Source organism: Tachyglossus aculeatus, chromosome 22 (genome assembly GCF_015852505.1).
Source record: "Tachyglossus aculeatus isolate mTacAcu1 chromosome 22, mTacAcu1.pri, whole genome shotgun sequence".
Classification (NCBI taxonomy): domain Eukaryota; kingdom Metazoa; phylum Chordata; class Mammalia; order Monotremata; family Tachyglossidae; genus Tachyglossus; species Tachyglossus aculeatus.
In genome coordinates, this window is record NC_052087.1 from 21,475,285 (window position 1) to 21,496,769 (window position 21,485).

The 21,485-nt window shown below is 43.2% G+C and overlaps 1 protein-coding gene across 1 annotated transcript in view; it reads right to left on the bottom strand.

Moving 5' to 3' along the window:
- Nucleotides 1-5,406: 5,406 nt before the first annotated feature.
- The window catches only part of TRAF6 (TNF receptor associated factor 6), a 33,789-nt gene continuing 17,710 nt past the window's right edge, over nt 5,407-21,485 (bottom strand). The window contains exons 3-7 of the mRNA XM_038764647.1: nt 19,839-19,989; nt 18,662-18,820; nt 16,097-16,168; nt 15,195-15,272; nt 5,407-9,261 (exon numbers count right to left, since the gene is read on the bottom strand). Coding sequence (XP_038620575.1) covers nt 8,383-9,261; nt 15,195-15,272; nt 16,097-16,168; nt 18,662-18,820; nt 19,839-19,989 — 1,339 coding nt within the window. The 3' untranslated portion in view covers nt 5,407-8,382. The remainder of the gene's footprint in view (nt 9,262-15,194; nt 15,273-16,096; nt 16,169-18,661; nt 18,821-19,838; nt 19,990-21,485) is intronic.

Sequence of the window (21,485 nt, forward strand, 5' to 3'; positions counted from 1 at the left end):
TATTCCCAAGAAGGAAGCTGCTGAGATAATGAAGAAGTAAATGGTTTTTATTGAGATGAAGATCCCTGTCCCTCTCTTACCATTAAGCCCCAGGGAGTTAAGGAGCCAGGGCCAGTGGCGTGCAAAGAAATTCCCAAAATGCTTTTGCTCTTAAATGTAGTTTGCGCTACCCACGTGCTGCTGCTCCAATAATGGTTCCTTCTATTTCTCTCCTGCTCTGTTCTGATTTAGGGTTTTGACTTCAAGGCAACAAATAAAATGAAATTGCACCTCAGCTCTTCTTGTGGTAAGTTATTAATGAAAATATGGCAACAGGTAAATTGAGAGCCCTAAAAAAATGTAGTAAGGTTGAAATTTGAGTTTTTCAAATGCCAAATACTAGAGTGCCTTGTATCCCTCTACTCTCCTAAGGAGCAGTAGGTTTGCCCACTGTGGATATGCTGATATGAGAAACTAATTCTGTTTTGACAAAAATGCACTCTAGAGCTGCTGATATGCTTTTGGAATTCTCTTTACTTGCATTTCAAGTTTACAGAAAAACAGTGAACCACTCCTACCAACACTTTCATCTCACACTTTGGGAAATGAATACATTTTAGAAGAGGCAGTTGACAACTGTTAAATGTTTGATTTCTATTAAAGTCATAGCCACTCCCCACACCCAATGCCCACCCTCCCCCCCCCGGCAAAAAAATCTAATCTGCACTTAGAAAGAATGAAACTGCTTTTTTCACATACTCATTTCAGTGGGTTTAAGTGCAGCAGCTAAACAAACCTAAAGCTAGGGGCAGGAAAATCTCTTGTTTCTATCGATTTTTGTCACATCAATTCTTGCCTGTAGAAGTTCCTGCACCCTTTCCCCATGGCATTGTCAGGTGTTAACTAAGACTTAAAAGGAGTCCAGGTCTGTGACTGCCTGTCTATTCCATGTGGAAAGGCAGTGGCCTGAGTTCCCCCCTTTTCCCCTGAGAGACTGATCCAGTCAGAAGGCACTGCTTCCCAATCATGACAAAATGAAACTGAGTAGTTTTATTTTTTTTTATAAAACAGGATATTTGGGAATACTCTTTATGCTGTAATTACAAGTGAAAATTTACACTAGATGCTATGTCTTCGTGGGAAACACAAGTGCAATGTGTACAGACTGAATTATAAGGTAAAATGTCAAAGTGTATCTGAGGAATCACCAAACTGGGACTTGTTTTAAAACTAAAGTAACAAAATTCATGGACATCAAGAAAGCGAGAATGTGATTTAGGGAATAAAAGCATCAACTCCTTCTGTTCACCTTATTATAGCCATAAATCAGAGTGGTCCAGCCTGTAGGCTGAAGGTAGAGAGCATGAATTTACTATGACTTTGCCCCACCTTCCCTTTTCCACACTAGGCAGCACCACACTTTTCTGGAGGACCCCCCGAAGGTGGAGATAGAAGTATTGGGACAGGGATGAGGAGGGGCTTTGGGGATCCTGGCCCTGGTAGAACATGGGGAACCCTCAGGTCTGGGGTTGGGTCACACATTTAAATAATGAAAACAGCCTGTCAAGCTGCGATTAGACATTCCAGCCTTAGCACATGAAGGCATCCCACCTCTTCCAACATGGATCCGGAGATATAAAATCCTTTGTCAAATTAGTAGAGACTGAAGAGTCATGCCAGGGACAGCACCTATTATAACAGCGTTTCACTGAAACCTTTTCTTGGGAAGTCCCTGAAATACTTGACAGAAAGTTCGGAATATTGTTAGTGCAGCAAACCTGAAAAGATTTTGAAAAAACAAAACACCAAAACACACAGACACTCAAGGTGATTTAATTCTTGAATAGGCGGATTCTTTCTTCTGTTCTTTTCCACATTTTATTCTAAAACAATTCTCAGGATTGATATAGTACCTTTCCTAAAGCTCAAAGCATTTTTTAAATTTATTTACATACAAGTATATTCTGATTATTAAATAGTACTTCTGTCACATCTGGGGCTATTTTACTATGTAGAAACTAAGGCTAGGAAGAGTAAATGACCCATAAAAGGTCACTTTGTGGCAACTCCAGGAACAGAATACAAGCCTCTCCCATCCCAAACCATTAGCCACTGGATTAGAGTAACCTATCTCCAATCCTCAGGGTAATGGGCTATTCTGGCACCTTAGTACAAGCACTATAACAGCAAAAGTTACATTCTCGCCTGGATAATGAGTTCTTGTAATCAATTTCTAAGCATTTGCCATTAAGTTCTCACTACAGCATGATGATTTCCAGGCCCAACAATGCCGATAGAAGAACAATTATAATATATATGTCTATATCTCCAGACAACCCCCAAAATAAATAAAACTGAAATACAAAAGCTGTAAAAGACCGTCTCTTTAGCCAGTTCTGGTCATTTTTCAACTAAGGGTTTTATTTCAAGTCCTCCTCCTACATTACAGTACACTATAAGCTTCCCCAATGAAGAGTTTCTCCAGAACAAGGACCATCACTGAGCAAAAATGTTGCCTTTACTGAGGGATTCCAAGCTAAAGAAATGTCATCAAAAATAATACCTGTGCAAAACAACCTATCATTCAAAAGCAAGGAAACTGTTTGGAACCAGGCTAGCTTTCTTCTTGCTTTGCTGTAGAGGAGGCCTTGGCTGTAGTGGGAAAAATCTAGACAGCTACAAGGACTGAGGGTCTAAGAGTCATTCTTCCCCTTCAGACATACATTCTGTCCAGCAACAGAACTCCTGAGTGGCAGAATCACTGCTGCTATACAGAAGCAGTTCGTGGCCTTCCCTGATCCTGAATCTCATTTCAGGCCTCTGATTCTTCACATTAGCTTGCTCACCCATTGGGTGGAAGGGGAATGGCCTTAGAAGATTCCATTTTATAGATGCTTCTAACCTCAATCAGAAATTACATTTCCTTACAGCATCGGATGACTCTGTGACTGTCGCTCAGGAGGAATGCACTTGAGGTTTTTTTAAAAAAATCAACTGGGTAAATTCTGCATCAAAGAGCAAGGCTGCTTCATGAGATGGAAAACATTTGGTTGACATTTAACAAAATCAGTTAGACATCTATTTCTCTCAAAGTGTTCCATTTTGATTAAACATTAAATGTTGCCCTGTGTGAGGGCAACAAAATGTTCTGTTCCCAACTGAATGAATTGAATCATTCCCTATTCCATTCAGGCGATCAACCACTTCAGACCTCTAATAGTGCTCTGGGCACAATGAGTGCCAAGCATGTTCAGTGAGCAAACTAGCATCCTTTATCAAGTTTACATTATCACAGCACTCCAAGTAAAATCACAGTCTCATTTACTCTGTGAGGCCACCACTATGTTGATTTTTCCTTAGTAGTCAAGTTGCCAAACTCTACTACTTTGATACAAATCTTCAAAATCGGATAGTTTCTGCACATTTCACAGAAGGATAACAAACAATTATTATATTTACTTGTTAATAAATTCATAGACGCACAAACTGCTTGAAAACAAGCACTATAAGCAATATATAATGGCACCGTTCCATAAAAAACCTGAGAGAAATTTTAAGGCATAGTTTTTTTTCTCTCTCTCAGAGGCAGTGACATCTGTGGAACTTAACCCTTTAACAGGGCCCAAACGATAGATTTACAGGGAAAATTGATAAAAGTGTGAGTACCTCTTTGGAGAACCGCAAAGAAGTTGAGCTCGGGTATATCTACTAGCAAATACCCTATAAAAAGGTGTTGGTAACCACCGTTGACCACCGAAAATATGTGCTTTTAAAGTAGAACTATGCGGAGATAAACAATACACCTGATTCCCAAGCATTACTCTAGTTTAAACAAAACATTTCTTTTGAGTATGAACAATGATAGTTCAAACTGATCATCTGATAAAGATCCTAATTTGGGTGATGAAAATGGACTTTGGTTTAATTGCAAGCTCCTTGAGGATTGGGATAATGTCTTCTAACTCTTCTGTGCTTTCCCAAGTTCTTATCAATCAATGATATTTACTGACACGATCCCTACCCTCAAGGAATTTACAGTCTAGAGGAGTAGGCAGACATCAAAATGAATTACAGATCCCGTTGTTGGGTAGGGATTGTCTCTATCTGTTGCCGAATTGTACTTTCCAAGTACTTAGTACAGTGCTCTGTACACAGCAAGCGCTCAATAATATGATTGAATGAATGAATACTGTGGGGCTGAGAGTGAAATGAATATCAGATGCTTAAAGGGTACAAATCCAAGGGCAATGACAATGCAGAAGGTAGAAGGAATAGGAGAAATGAGGGTTTAGTCTCTGGTGGCCTACTGGATATGAAGGGGGTGGGAATTCCAGGCCAGGAGGAGGCAAGGTGTTTGAGTGCTTTAAAGCCAATGCTAAGGAGTTTCTGTTCAATGCAGAGGTGAACGGGCAATCACTAGAGGTTCTTGAGGAGGAGGGGCATGTGGATTGAATGTTTTTGTAGAAAAATTATCCAGGTAGCAGCGGGAAGTAAAGACTGGAGGGGGAAAGACAGGAGGCAGGAAGATCAGCGAGAAGGCTGATGCAGTAGTCAAGGCAGTATTAGGGTGGGTGCTTGGGATCCAGCATAGTAGCAGTTTGGATGGAGAGGAAAGGGTGGATTTTGGTGATGTTGTGAAGTTAGAATGAACAGGATTTGGTGACGGATTGATTATGGGGGTTGGATGAGAGAGATGAGTCACAGATGCCATGGTTATGGGCTTGGGACACAGGGAGGATAGTAGTATTGTATATAGCAATGGGAAAGACTGGGGGAGGGCAGTGTTTGGTTGGGAAGAAGGGTGGTTCTGTTTTGGATATGTTAAGTATGAAATGTTGGCAGGGCACCCAAGTAGAGATGTCCTGAAAGCGGAAGGAAACGCGAGACTGCAGAGAAGGGAGATTAGGGCTGGAGATGTAGATTCAGGAATAATTCACATGGAAATGGTAGATGAAGCCCTGAAAGCAAATGAGCTCTCTGAAGGTGTGGGTATAGATGGAGAATAGAAGGGGACCCAGGACTAAGACTTGAGGGACTCTCACAGAGGCAGAGGAGGAGCTCATGAAAAAACTGAGAATGAGCTGCCACAGATATGGAGGAGAACCAGAAGAGGACACTGTCTGAGAAGCCAAGGTTAGATTATGTTTCCAGGAGTATGGGGTGATACACAGTGTTGGAGGCAGCTGAGCGGTTGAGGAGGAGTAGGATGGAATACAGGCCATTTGCAATCTTTGACAGGGTAGTTTCAGTGGAAGCTAGATTGGAGAGGGTCAACAAGAGAAATGGAAAGGAATTGAAGGCAGCGGGAGTAGATAACTCACTCGAGTTTGGAGAGGAAAAAAGTGAATGGTTGAAGAAGGGGTTAGAGAGGGAAGGAGAGGGAGCAAGTGTTTTGAAAAGGTGAGGATGGGATACATTTTGAGAGGAGGTGGGGGAAATCTCTTGAGATACTGCTGGGAAAGATAGAGTTGAAGGGCTGAGGGTGGTGGGACTTTAACAAAGCAGGGGAGATTTGAAAGAGATCATGACTGATGGTTCCAATTTTATCAATAAAATATGTGGCCAATTCACTGGAGCAAAAGATGGGAGGGGTGGGATGCAGGGAGTTCGAGGGAGTAATGCTGGAAATATCTGACATGGGCAAGGGAGTCAATAAAGATTGAGAAATAATTTGCCAGGCGGAGAAGAAGGCAGAGTTAAAGCATCTGAGGATGAATTTGAATGGGCGAGGTCAACCTTGTGCCTGGATTTCTGTCAGCAGGGCTCCACAGCTCGTGCACAGATGGGAGGATTTGCAGGAAGGAAGGAGAGGGATGGGCTGATTAGAATGAGGAGATATGGTGAGATCAGAGAAGTTTAGGGCTGTAGGTGAGGCTGTCAGCAGTAATACCTGCTTAATAGTTAACAGCGTCTCACAAAGAAGGGATATGTGATCAATACATCCTATTGATTGGAAGGGATTAGCTGTTTTCCTGCTTCCATTTTACTAATTTGCAAACAAGTTTTCCCTTCTTAATTTTATTTTTCTCTTGCACCCTAGGAAACGTCAGTGGGTTCTAGTTTTCCGGCTTTAAGGAGTAATCTGTAGCTGGGGCCTCTTGCGGAAGCCAGTAAATTAGGGATTTACAATTAATGCTCCCAATTTGAGGTTTTTCAATAGCAGAATTTGTGACTTGCCATAAATTTAACATAAATCTTGATTGGGCAGTACTTAAGAGGAAGTGGTGCAAAGAACTTTTACTTAGCTAATATTCCCCAGTGATGCCAAGAGAGACAGAAAACATTTGGAAAAGGAAATACTGTCAGCTTAGATGTCAACTGAGTCAAACCAGTATGCTCCAACTTTTGGGAGAATGGCAGATTTAAAAGAGGCATTTACCTTTCTGGCTACAACTTGGTTCTAAATCAAGAGCAACCAGAAAACTTGAACACAGGCTTTTTGGTATTACACTGACCTTTCAATAGTCTACAAAGTGACCCAATGTGTGCGAAATGCTTGTTTGGTTGGCACCAGGGTTGTAGTGAAGATTTGTTGGGGAGAGTGGAAATAAGTTGTTTGGGGACTTTAAGAGGGGATTCATGAGTCATATCTCACTGCTGTTGTTGGATTGAGTGTGGGTTTGAGAGTCAGGGAAGGAGGGAAGTGGAGCAGACTTTCCAGCTACCTTGGAGACTCCACCTACCCTGCACTCACAAAACTACAGGTGAGAAGCCAAACCAAAAGTGGGTGTAGTGGAAGTAGAATGATGAAGGAACTATGACTCAGGGTCTCTCCTTCCTTGGTATTCAGGGCTTCTCAGCTCTCCATGAAGGTAAAGGCATATTTTGTGGGCTAAAAAGGATGCTCTGTTTCATTTTCTGGGAGACTGGATCCAGTTCTTCATCATAATCATCAAAAATAAGTACTCATAAGCACAGACCCCTAGGAACTTAGTTTATGATGGAAACCTTGAGGTAATATCCCAGAGTATCTTCTGAGAAGCTAGGTTAATCCCCTACGCCCAGAACAAAAGAGAAGGCAGTGGCCGAATTCCAACTGGAATTTCCTAGGTGAAGATCGCACAAGCCTCCTTTATTGACTATTTGTTAATGACCTGGAGGAACGTATGAATAGCACCAAGTAAATTCTGAAAGATTAAAAGCAAATCTGATCTCAGAGAGCCTGCTGTGGGGGACTGAACTTAGCCAACCATTTACCACACTGCAGGGTACAGTCCCTTATCCCAAAAGGCAACTGACAATGAGCTGGCTCCAAATCTGAGCTAACTCTTTTTGGTCTGGTTATAAATTTGTAGTGGCATCTTTGTTTTCCTCTTATGTTTATGTGATTATAAGTTTATATTCTGATAAGTTTAAAAGTGTATACGTTTATCTTCCCTTTGGATGATAAACCTCTGTGGAATAAGCACTTTTGGCTGTGGAAACTTGAAGCACATTTTTAGCATTAGAAATATTCAGTCATCTTACACAACAACAACAGATGTGGCAACCAGGATCTCCCTGATTCTCAATACCACACAGAGAAGAAAAAGAAGGGGAAATGTGTCTAGCTCATACAAGAAATCATTTAATGTGTCTACATGGAAGCAAACACCTCTAACAAGGCTAAAGAATTCTTAGTCCAGGATTAATAGTCACTAATATAGTCACACAAATGAGTGAGAACATTCTATTTAGGGCACATATTTCTGGGCAAAATTCTTCTAGTTGTGTTGCAAATCACTTTTCGGAAGTCCAAGTGTGGTCACTCTATGTAATTCAATTGCTGTCTGACTCTATTGTGTATTTCCCCAGGAGAAAAAGAAGGTAAATGAGAACCTTTGCCTTCCAAGAACTGTCTTCCAAGTTCTTCGAAATTTCAGAATTGGGGTAAAACATTCAGAGTTATGTTTGCTAAGTATTTTTCCCCTTACAGATTTCTATTTCTGGCTAACGGCTTAATGTAGTAGTTAATTTGTTTACACAGTACCTTGAATACTGTTGAAACAAAACTGAAGTTGGAAGAGAGACGATGGTTCAGGTTAGCTGGAGCTTTAGGGTTACACAAAATCTTCTGAGGCACATCCTACCTTTGATAAGAAGTCAGTTATTTTAACCCAAGAAAGCTCAGTAAAGAGTTGTGTTTTGCACATTGAATATCGATGCCAAAATGACTATAACATACCACAAGACCCTCTCTGGAAAAGCATAGAAACTGTTTGGAATTCCCAAGGGTGAAACTGCTCCAATACATTTTTTTTAGCAGGAAGGGAATGGAGAACGAGAGCTAATAGAGAACTGTTTGATCCTCTTGTTGCCCTATGCTGACTGACTTGTCTGTTGAGAACTTGATTTGGAACAGAAAGGCTTTCCTCCCAACAGCTGGAAGGTTTTCAAGCCCTGGGGGCTGTGGGGAGGGGGCACCTACACCCCTGGATCAGTGCTGCGGGGCTGAAAGCCTTCCCTTCGGGGGCTGCTCATGTCGAGCCGTGTTAAGACCTCACAGCGCACCAGTAATGTGTCATCCTTAATGAAGGCTCTTTGTCGCAGGGCCTGCAGGTGCATAAATGTCACATAGCCAAAACCTTTTGGGTTGCGGTGGATGGTGGGTCGCTGGAAGGCCAGTAGCTCTGGCTTGGTATCCATGATCTCTTCGTGATTTTGTCTGACCGGCGCTTCTGACTGATCAAGAATAGTAAGCCGAATAGTTCCTTGGAAGGGCCAAGGGAGATGACTGTCATACTCCCCTTGCATCGTGTGTACAAACAGAGATATATAGTTGGCACAGCGCTGGGCGTTGGGTAACTGTAGGTGCAGGCGCATGCAGAGTTTGTAACCTGGCTTACCAGTGTAGAATCCTGGGCTGTGGATGACGACAGGCTTCTCTTCTTCTTGGGATTTCAGGTGCATGCCAAAATTACCGATCTTCCAGATATAAATCCCATTACACTGTTGGGCCTCCATTTCCGCAATTTTATCCTCTAGCGTTCGGATGGTGCGCTTGAGGTCTACCACGTGGGAACTCTGAGTTTCCATCTTGGCGATCAGTTCTCGAATTTGGTGGTCTTGCCTTACGAGGCGGCCCTCCAACTGCTGGATGGTTTCTTGGAAGTTCTGCACCTCTGGGTGGCATTCATACCCAGATGAGGACCGGGGAAGGGAAGCAGGATCAAACGGGAGGACATCTAGCTGAGGCACGGGGGTCAAAGCAGTAATGCTGATATTGTGGAGGGCTTGGGCCATCATCCGCATGTGCGCTTGAGTATCATCCTGCAGGTGGCGTGCCAATTGATTCCTCTGCATCTAGAAATCAAGAACAGGTTGATATTTAAGGTGCTGCATCATGAAACTGAGGAGGGGAGAGGCTTAAACCGCCCCCTCCAAATGAAAGAATATACCTACTTTGGAAATACCGCAAATTAAATAACTCACAAGAACAGGGGATGTCTATACGATGAAGTTCTTCTTCATGCGGTTGTGTGGCGATGTGTGTTTGATTGTACAAAGAAGCTTTAATGCATCGATCCGTTTTTCTCATTTAGATTTCCACAGCTTCTAAGCAATCCCAAATTGAGAATGTAGAAGGTGATCTCTGTTTTGAACTGTACTTTCTAAGTGCTTAGTACAGTGCTCTGCACACAGTAAGCACTCAATAGGATTGAATGAATGAATATAAGGGCATATCTATATTATATTAATGACGTGTATATGTCTATGATTCTGTTTATATTGATGCTACTGATGCCTACTTGTTTTGATGCCTGTCTCCCCCCTTCTAGACTGCAAAACCATGGTGGGCAGGGATGGTCTCTCTTTATTGCTGGGTTGTACTTTCCAAGGGCTTAGTACAGTGCTCTGCACACAGTAAGCACTCAATAAGTACAATTGAATGAATGAATGAATATGCTGATCGCTCTTTTTTATATACACCTAATTTCCCATTTTAATCCATGTGAAAGAGTGTGGGACACATACTGACTGACTTCCTTTGCTGTTGAAGATGATACTCCTTATGTGAAATCCTATCCAGGAGTGAAAGTCTGGCTGAAAGTCCAATGGTTGTCTGATAATCTATTCCACATTGTTTGTTTGTGAAGCTACTGCTTTGTTGCACGATGTGTTGGCCAATTGTGGGGCATGATGCTTCTCTGGAGCTATCCAAATCCTTGCAAAGTCTCCACGCACAAAGAGTAACCTCTTCCCGAACTGTTCTCCACAAGCCCGGCCCATCAGATACTGTAGTTGTACTTTCGTCAGTGCTCAGTAGGTTGCTCTGTACACAAGAGGTGTTCAATAAGTACGACTTATTACTCAGTTTCCCAAAAGTCCACTGCTCTAACACATTATTTGAGGCTGTGCTTCACAAAGTTTTAGACTGTAAGGTCTACCTGTAAGGCTACCGGGTGCTTTGGTAGCTGCTGTGGATTCTTGCTGGGTCTGTCCACTTCAAGGAACACCTTAGGTGGCATAGTCCAAGCAGGGATTCCCACACTTGTAGGGCTATGGCTAAAGGGCAGGTCTCTCAAGTCCCAGAATTGTGCTCTTTCGACCATGCCAACTGTAAGCCAGTTTAGCTCAGAGGTGATACTGGTAAAGTTGTTAAAGAAGCTTCATGTCTTCCCTTGCAGGTTTGGGACTGGGAACATGACAGTTTTATAGCCCTTCAGTATGATATGATACTCGCCCACTCACCAACTTGGTCACACCCTCGACCTCATCATCTCCTACCACTGCACTATCTCCACCGTCACCAACTCTGAAATCCCTCTCTCTGTTCATAACCTTCTCACCTGCCTCCTCACTCACACTCCTCTCCCCTGTAAATCTATATTACTTCCTCACAGAGACCTTTGCTCTCTCAACCCCATCCATCTTTCTGAGCACCTCACACACCACCTCACCCCCCTTTCCTCTCTACCCAATCTTGATGATCAGATTACTGATCTCAATTCTATCCTCTCTACTCAGCTCGACTCCCTCGCTCCCCTTCCCCTTCGCTGCTCTTGTACCACTAACCCACAGCCCTGGATCATTGCCACTGTCCGCCTCCTTCGCTTTTATGCTCGAGCTGCTGAACCCTGCTGGCGAAAGACTAAACACCAAGCCAACCTCGTTCACTTCAAGTTTATCCTTTCCTGCCTTAACTCTGCCCTCTCCTCTGCCTGACAAAACTATTTCTCCTCCCTTATTGACACCCATGCCCATCATCCCCATCAGCTCTTCCGTACATTTAACGCCCTTCTCAGGCCCCATGTTCCTCCCCCTCCTCCTTCCCTCACCCCCAACGATCTGGCCTCCTACTTCATTAATAAAATTAACTCCATCAGGTCTGAGCTCCCCAAAGTCACTCCTCCCCCTTCTCCAACCCCCCGGCTCTCAACCCTCTCCGCTACTCTCCCATCCTTCCCAGCAGTATCCTCAGATGAGATCTCCTCCCTCCTCTCAAGTGCTAGTCCAGCCACCTGTGCTTCTGACCCCATTCCCGCTCATCTTATGAAATCTCTCGCCCTGTCCCTCCTCCCCATCTTAACTTCCATCTTCAACTGCACACTCTCCACTGGTTCCTTCCCCTCTGCCTTCAAACATGCCCACGTCTCCCCCATCCTAAAAAACCCTGTCTTGACTCCACCTCCCCTTCTAGTTATCGCCCTATCTCCCTCCTATCATTCCTTTCCAAACTCCTTGAACGAGTTGTCTACACATGCTACCGCGAATTCCTCAATGCCAACTCTCTCCTCGACTCCCTCCAATATGGTTTCCGCCCCCTACATTCCACCAAAACTGCCCTCTCAAAGGTCACCAATGACCTCCTGCTTGCCAAATCCAACGGCTCCTACTCTATCCTAATCCTCCTCGACCTCTCAGCTGCCTTCGACACTGTGGACCACCCCCTTCTCCTCAACACGCTATCCAACCTTGGCTTCACAGACTCCGTCCTCTCCTGGTTCTCCTCATCTCTCCGGCCATTCATTCTCAGTCTCTTTTGTGGGCTTCTCCTCCCCCTCCCATCCCCTTACTGTACGGGTTCCTCAAGGGTCAGTTCTTGGTCCCTTTCTGTTCTCTATCTACACTCCCTCCCTTGGTGAACTCATTCGCTCCCATGGCTTCAACTATCATCTCTACGCTGATGACACCCAAATCTACATCTCTGCCCCTGCTCTCTCTCCCTCCCTTCAGGCTCGTGTCTCCTCCTGCCTTCAAGATATCTGGATGTCTGCCCGCCATCTAAAACTCAATATGTCCAAGACTGAACTCCTTATCTTCCCTCCCAAACCCTGCTCTCTCCCTGACTTCCCCATCACTGTTGACGGCACTACCATCCTTCCTGTCTCACAGGCCTGCAACCTTGGTGTCATCCTCGACTCTGCTCTCTCGTTCACCCCCACATCCAATCCATCACCAAAAACTGCCGGTCTCAGCTCCGCAACATTGCCAAGATCCGCCCTTTCCTCTCCATCCAAACCGCTGCCCTGCTGGTTCAATCTCTCATCCTATCCCGACTGGATTACTGCATCAGCCTCCTCTCCGATCTCCCATCCTCCTGTCTCTCCCCACTTCAATCTATACTTCACGCTGCTGCCCGGATCATCTATGTGCAGAAACGCTCTGGGCATGTTACTCCCCTCCTCAAAAATCTCCAGTGGCTACCAATCAACCTACGCATCAGGCAGAAACTCCTCACTCTCAGCTTCAATAATAATAATAATAATAATGATGGCATTTATTAAGCACTTACTATGTGCAAAGCACTGTTCTAAGCGCTGGGGAAGTTACAAGGTGATCAGGTTGTCCCACGGGGTGCTCACAATCTTAATCCCCATTTTACAGATGAGGCAACTGAGGCACAGAGAAGTTAAGTGACTTGCCCAAAGTCACACAGCTGATAATTGGTGGAGCCAGGATTCGAACCCATGAACTCTGACTCCAAAGCCCAGGCTCTTTCCACTGAGCCACGCTGCTTCAAGGCTCTCCATCACCTCGCCCCCGCCTACCTCACCTCCCTTCTTTCCTTCTACAGCCCAGCCCGCACCCTCCGCTCCTCTGCCGCTAATCTCCTCACTGTGCCTCATTCTCGCCTGTCCCACCATTGACCCCCGGCCCATGTCCTCCCCCTGGCCTGGAATGCCCTCCCTCCGCACATCCGCCAAGCTAGCTCTCTTTCTCCCTTCAAAGCCCTACTGAGAGCTCACCTCCTGAGGCCTTCCCAGACTGAGACTTCCCCCTCCTTCCTCTCCCCCTCCCCATCCCCCCTGCCCTACCTCCTTCCCCTCCCCACAGTACCTGTATATATGTTTGTACAGATTTATTACTCTATTTATTTTACCTGTACATATTTACCATTCTATTTATTTTATTTTGTTAATATGTTTTGTTTTGTTGTCTGTCTCCCCCTTCTAGACTGTGAGCCCACTGTTGGGTAGGGACCATCTCTATATGTTGCCAACTAGTACTTCCCAAGCGCTTAGTATAGTGCTCTGCACACAGTAAGCAGTCAATAAATACGATTGAATGAATTGAATGAATATGATGTTTGATATATTGTTCTCTAAGTGCTGGAGTGGATACAGTCTCTGTCCCACATGGGGATCACAGTCTCAATTCCCATTTTACAGATGAGGTAACAGGCACAGAGAAGTTAAGTGACTTGCCTGAGGTCACACAGCAGAGAAATGGCATTGTAATTATTTCCGTGTGTGTGTGTGTGTGTGTGTGTGTGTGTGTGTGTGTGTGTGTGTGTGTTTGAAGAACACAGTTATCAGGACCTAGCTGTTGCTGGATGTCTATCTCAAAGATTTTTGATGCTCATATCCTGTTGAGTTGAGAGAGTTGACCAATGAACTGCAAACATAACATATTCTAATTTTAGTTTCCAGGTCCCTTGTGTGTAAAATGTGTTGAGCAAGACTGTACTTAACACCAGTAAAAGGGTTAGAAAGATTACCCTCAAGTCTTTTTAACCATTACATTATTATAAAGGAGTCTAAGGATCCTGGCAAACTTCTCAGGGCAGGTTAATTTACTTAGAAGTTGCAAATGGCTTGATTGGTTGATAATGACAAATACATCTGTCAAATCCATGATAATGATGATGATTATGGTATTTAAGTGCTCACTGTGTGTCAAGTACTGTTGTAAGCACTGGGGTAGATACATGTCAATCAGTTTGGACATACTCTCTGTCCCACATGGGGCTCACAGTCTAAGTAGGAGGGAGAACAGTTTGGAGGTCTTGGTACTACTCCCTGCATTTGTCATGTATCTGCTGACTGCAGAAATCATATCTGCTCTGCTACACTTTGGTGTAAAACCACAAGAGAATTTTGGTTGTGCAACTAAAACTATATTCTTCAAACTCTATTCAGCAGAAAAGATTCTGTTTTGGATCATGGTGGCAATGGAGAGCAGAGAGGTACTCCCATTTTCCTGCAGTTAGCTTTCTAATTTTTCTTCTTGAAGATGGTAATTTTGATGGTACTCCTGAAGCCCTGTGGCATTTCAGCAGAGTTCTTCCACGTATTGAGCTCATGCTCTTCCTAAGTATTGGATACCCTCCTTGCATGTAGCTTTCTGTAGGAATTCCATTAGATCCTGGTACTTTACCATTTTTCTAGATTTTGACTGCAGGAGTGCCTTCCCCCTAAATTGGAACTAAGGCGAAGTTCTCACATCCTGTCCAGTTTTCTAATGCTTCAAAAGGCCTCCTCAAATGGAATGCATCACAACAATGTTCTTCTCATCAGTGCAAGATTACTTTTACGTATGTGATGATGAATGTGATTCTGCCTGTACTCTTCAACAAGGTGGTGGCAGTCTGAAAAGGGCCACTGAACCTCTTTCGCGATGAGTAAAAATCCTGAGTTTCATGGAGGTCAGCATAACCCTGGATCTCTTCAGTTTTGGCAACCCACCTCTGGTCACACGCACGTTTCTTAGCCTTATCTACACATCTCAGTGCACATCTATGAGGGTCCTTATTTTATAATTATGAGAGGTTGCAAGGTATCGTTAAGACATTTCTTGCCTTGCGCAAGTACTAACACCATTTAGAATAGTGCCATGAACACATAATAGAAACTATTTAACACAAACTTCTTTCCAACTTCAAAGCAGATAAGGGTAAACTGTCACAACATTTGAGTGAGTGCTAATACTATTATTAATAAAACAGCAAAAATCCCATGATGTTATTGTGAAATGCTTCTACTGGCTTTCAGGGTGAAAAGAAGAAAATTTACCTTTTCACGACATCCAAATGAACTGAAGGTACAAGGAATTGGAGCTGTTGGACAATCCATATCATAGTGAGTAGGCATCTAAAAACAAAAGAATCATTTTTTGCCTATAATCGCAGTGTACTTTCTCATTATGGTGATGAAACTGCATTTAAAACGAAGATTACAATTTACGTATTTAGTAGATGAAAACATATTGGACTTTTTTAAAGTCAAGCATTGCATGTTTTTAGAAAAGTCCCACATCGTTCCAAAAGGCCACTGTACATTTCCAGGAAAAAATACCCCAACAAGGAAATTTGGCTTAATTGCTGGTATAGGTCCCCCTCTAGTGGATTTCGAAGAGAATGGCTTAAAACTTAAAACATTCACCAGCGCTGCCACTGAAGTAGAGGTCACATAACGAAGGTCAAAGGGTAACAGGAATTCTGGTACTGGTTTTTGTCTTTGGCAACAGCTCTATCAGCCTAGGCTCTGTGATACAGAATGCAGCTGTGTGACTAATGGTGCTGTTCTAAAACATTTTTTTCACCCTGAAACTGGCAGCTGGCTGTACGACTGAGGTATCTCACTGAAGTGGGGCTCACGCCATAGCACTGAACAGCTGAGAAAAATCAGAAAGTGTAGGGAGGAGAGTCTAAGGTCAAGGAAGGATAGACGTCTTTTTCTTCTACTGAAGCTCTGGTTTAATGCAAGGACAACCAGAGCTGTCCCTCAAGGACCAGCAGAACAATTTATGCAGGGAGGGACACTTCATAAGTCATTAAAAATGCATCTCTCCAACTCAATCAATCGTATTTATTGAGCGCTTACCGTGTGCAGAGCACTGTACTAAGCGCTTGGGAAGTACAAGTTGGCAACTCAAGCATTCAGTGGCTATAATGACAAAAGCGCAGTCACTCTACCTGTTCTCGAATGAGCATTGTACTGCAGTATTCACAAACGATAGACGCCAGTGGACAGTTCTGGTCATGATACTGCATTTAATAAGAGAAAAAGTAATGAAATTAGCTTGGAGAAAAATAAATTAAACCATCATTCCCTCCCAAGCCAATTAAGAAAAAAGGAGGCAAAATTATCTTTGCAATTATTCCTGTACAAATCAAAAGAGAATTCATTATCATGTTTTGACATTTTTTATAATTTTTCTATTCAAAAATTTATTTTTTTTTGGAGCCAGGAGATTTTTAGTTTGAATCCTAACAGATGACTTTAAGGGTGCTATGATGCAGTCTACAACTCTCAAAACTGATTTCTCTTCTTCAGACACATCACCTGAGAATTTGCTTGTTTCTTCAGTAGGAACACTTAATTACATATTCATCCCACATGGTACTAAGAAAACCTGAAAAGACTTCTGAAAGTGGGGAATGCGCCACAGAAATAGAAAGCAAATTACAACCAGGGCTCAGATGGTCTGACGTTGACTCTTAACATGAGACGTGGTCCCACCTAGTTTCTCTGGTGGTGAGACTCGTGAGACTTCAAGAGGAGCCCTATCCTATAGCTCTTCTGATTGGAACAAGCACTAGGGGCTGTAAAATGGGGATGAAGACTGTGAGCCCCATGTGGGACAACCTGATCACCGTGTAACCTCCCCAGCGCTTAGAACAGTGCTTTCCACATAGTAAGTGCTTAATAAATGCCATCATTATTATTATTATTACTGAACTGCTACTTTCTTCAGTTATTGGTTGGGCTGATGAGCTACTGTCGATGCTGTACCATTAATTGAACTGATGTGTCGATCCTTAACTTTTCCAGGTTTAATTTTATTCGGCTTGTTGTATTAAAGGCATAGCAGCCAGAGCCAATTTGAGCATTATATGTCTGCATTACTTTCTAGCGTCCAAAGAAAATCTTTTAAAAGTCTGCAGTTCTGCAAACTCTTAATTTCAGTCCTTCCGGCAAGAAGTGAATAGAATAAATGTATTAACACCAAACGAGGGGGGAAAATGCAGCTCTATTGATGGATGTCAGAAACAGTACTAGAAGGAAGACAGAACAGGTCAGATCTCAGGTCCAGTATAAGGAAATGTCTTGGAACAATTGTTCTGTGGTGTCCCCAGCATGGCCCCATTGGTTCAGCCAGGTTTCTCAGCTGCCACCGCTGCCTTCTGTCCACCCAGTTACCCAGAGCCACTCCCTAAGCCTCGGTTCCAGGGTGAGATGATGGAGGACCACTCATTCAGTCTCTCCATCCTCTGTTTGTGCTGCTGCCATCGGTGTGCTTGAGGCTGCAGCCCAGGGTTGGTGGTAAAGTAGGGGGGAAGATATTCCTGGGAGAGGGAGGGAGACTTTGGGTCCAGCTCTTGCACAGCCAGGACTGGGTGGGGAGAACAGTTCTGGTGGTGGGAGGGAAGGGAGAATAGGGAAATGGCCCCTTTCTGGAGGTTTCTGTTCCCTGCTTCAAAGGAGAGGCGGGGGCTGGGACAGCTGGGGTGCTGGAATCTGGCCCAGCCCAAGACACTGCCATTTTTATCCTGAGTGCCTGGGGGAAAATCATGGGTGTTCTGGTTCAATTTGTATTTATTTATTTTTTGGGGGGTGGGTGGGGTGGTTGGGGGGGACGTTGACATGTGCTGGAATGAAAAATCCATTTATCAACTATGGAGTACACCCTCAAATTGGAATTCCAGGAGACTCCCCACCCCCTAGAGTAATTTTAGTCTAGGCCACTGCACTAAGAAATAACTGACATTCCTTATTTAGTGCGGCGTGTTTTCCCTTTAATTAGCTCTCGACTTCTTCCTTTCAATTAGCTTTGTTGGTTCTATTTTACCATCTTTGAATAAGTAACCTCACAGAAAGCGGGAGGACTGGAATTTTGCATTTGTAAAGCATTTCGAAACTGAAAAGAATTGTCTGTATTTGACAATATTTGGGAAACTCCAAAGAGTGGGATGTCTCATGGACTGAAAGGGACTGAATTTTAATTCTAGCTCTGTCACTGACTGTCTGATCTTATGCACATTCCTTAGTTTCACAGTTTCTCAGTCACTCAAACTGCGGTATTTACGTAAATTATCTTTTCTTTCAGAAGATAATACTCCAGTTCTCAGCCATCTCATTGTTTATATGGGTGAGTCTGGTTATGTCCCCCTCTGAAGGAAAGGAACAAGCTGCCCACTGATAAGAAAAAGGACGATCGACTGGGAAGAGGGGTTAGAGGTATGCAGCACCTGAAGAGTTGACTAAGAATTAGAAAACAGGGACATCCCTGAAAAGTCACCCTGTATAGAAACAGAGAGCTTTCTGGATCTGTTAACACTGCTTCTCTAGTAAAAGGGTCAAATGAGGAAGTTCTCTGTCTTTTTTCTCCTTTGAAAGAGAGTCAGTTCCTCCTTGGAGAGCAGTAAAGGATACGGTTATAGTTTTGGGTTAAAGAAACAATCACTAATGCCTCAAAAGATTAAAAGAAAAGAAAATCCTGTAGTTGAAAACAACCCAAAGTGCAGGTTAGTACATGCCTCTTTATCCTCAAATGCCATTGATAAAGCACAGTTCATACAGGAGACCTGTCGTCTTGAACACTCCTGAAGTAAATGATCATGAAGAACATTCTTCTGGAAGGAAATACGGCACTGCGGGCATTCCACCATAGCATAGTCACAGAGTAATTGATGGTCCTACAAAATGGCAAAACAAAACGACAAAAAAAGTATATTTTGTACTCAGGAGGCAGCTTTACCTTTTACTAATATTATTTTCAGAAAGATTTAAGCTTCTGTAAACTCTTAGCAGCCTTGGATCAGGTTTGTTGTGTTGTCTAGACTGTGAGCCCACTGTTGGGTAGGGACCGTCTCTATATGTTGCCAACTTGTACTTCCCAAGCGCTTAGTACAGTGCTCTCCACACAGTAAGCGCTCAATAAATACGATTGATTGATTGATTTAGTTTGTAAAGCCTCAACTCAGCACAATGTGTATGTAATGCAAAAATGCTTTCTGGTGATAACTACAACTTGACAAACTTATGATGCAGGGAAGGGGAGGGAAGTGAGGGAAGGGGACAATGGTTCATGGTTTCCCACTCACCCAGATGGGAATCGGAGTGCATTAGACCACATGTTCTCCCAATCCAGAAATGAAAATAAAGACAGAGCACTCACGAGTAGAAAACTGTCTTCAAAACATTAATATTCCTCTAGTGGAACAAAATTGGCACGCTTAATTCTGGTTAACTAACCCACAAAGCCAAGGTCTAATTTATTTATTTTAAAAGCATATTGAACCACTCTTTTGATCCCTTCATTTAATCCTGAGAATTAAATGGTTTCCATTAGGTTAATAATAAAATGTATTATTTAGACAGAGGAAAAAATTGCAAGAAAAGCTTAAATGAGATGACCAGTTACACTCTAGGCTGATTGGCAGAAAATAAGAAAGGAGGATAGCTATATTTATGGCTCAAATAAGCCTTGCCAATAATTTTCATACAAAACCAACTATGGCTTATATTCAAAGGCTATAAGGAGTAATAATTTAATTTACTATCACTGTAGAATCTGGGTGTGTATAGGGGTCTAGACCGGTAAAAATGCAGTATTTATTGCGAGGGCTGGCCCCAGCAGTAACCAAAGGGCCCTCAATACTAAATGGAGTTTCAGGATTTGAATCTCAGAAATGAAATACATGGATAATCCACCTCTAGATGCCTCAATTCCATCTTCATCAGGCAGCCTTCATTCGGACATCGCACCATGAGAGACAGGATTTCCCGTTTGGCAAAATTGTCAGGGAATAGTTGATTTTCGAGTAGGATTTCATTGTCTACTGGACATTTATGACCCGCATCTCTATAAATAAGAGAACAAACGATAAGGAAACAGAGAAAGAAGTGCAACAAAGTCCAACTCCAGTCTAAAACACATATTTAGTCTTCACTTTTCTATGGAAGGTTTTAATCTGGACAAATGGTTAATATTACCAAAATGTCTGGAAACACTTGAAGCAAATACAATTGAAGACTATCTTGGTGAATTATGGCAGCAATATATTAAATAGCTAAAATAATCTTGTGCCTTTATCTATAGAAAGGTTAAAGGTTAAGGAAGAGAACCTTAGGAATACTGGGTTCAGTAGACGAGGTCGTCAAAAAATTGCAATGGAATAGAGTGACTGCGGATCTTTCTTTGAACAAGAGTATAGACCTTAATGAACAGATCTACAGTAGGCGGTAGGCTCAGAGTTGTGACTAAAATGCCAATAGGGATTCCGCCCCTCTGTTGGTGGCAGAATGCAGTCCAACTGTCACAATTAGGCAACTGAGTGAGAGTTGAAGCTGCCTTGTACCGGGACTGCCAAGGAGGTTAAGGTAACCTTGAAGCCCCAGACAGTACGGGGCCAGGATACGGTGCTCTACACAGGTCTGGCCTGATCTACGGATCTCCAGGGTCCGGGCTGGGTTGGCAAAGATCATGATCTAATCAGGTTTGGGTGGGTCCTGTTGCTTATGTCCCACAGTAATAGGGAAGGCAGGGTGTAAGCTAAATATGCCTTTTTGTCTGCTTCCTCCATTTAGGAAACAATTGCATGTGATTATGTATGTATTTACCTGCATAGGAGAATCTTCAGCAACTGCTGGGCTTTTGGACAGGTAATTTTTTTTATTCTGAATTGCCCAAGCTTATTTTTTTTTACAGTCCTCTAGACTGTAAGCTCATGATAGGCAGGGAACGTGTCCACTAATTCTGTTGTATTGTATTAATTCATTCAATCAATCGTACTTATTGAGTGCTGTGTGCAGAGCACTGTACTAAGCGCTTGGAAAGTATAATTTGGCAATTGTAGTTTCCCAAGTGCTGAGTATAGTCCTCTGCATAGAGTAAGCTCTCATTAAACACCACTGATTGACTGACTGATTACCACCTCTTGAGCTGCACCAAGCTTGGGACAGACCAAGCCCTGAAAAATCGAGCCCACGCAGTGGTCTCTTTACCTAAGCATGAATAGTTCTATGACCTTTTCCCTTTCCTTCCCTCCCAGTGGGCTCCCCTTTCAGTCCCCAGAGCTTTAATGGATTTGGGAAACTTCTGAAGAAGTCCGGTTAGAACTGTCCTTTAACCAGTCCGGAAACCATGCCAGCTCCACGTGCATCCCCAAACAGAGAGTCATCCTGGTCCGGCAACTCGAGACCAGAATGGTCGGGTGGATTACTGGATGGGATGGATTTGGGGTGGGCCAGTCAGCTCACAGAATTTTCTTTACTTCTGCCATGTTACTTGATATGTACGACAACTAAAGTGGTTATGAGCTTGGAATTTCACTGAGAACTAGCAGTTCAATATACTGA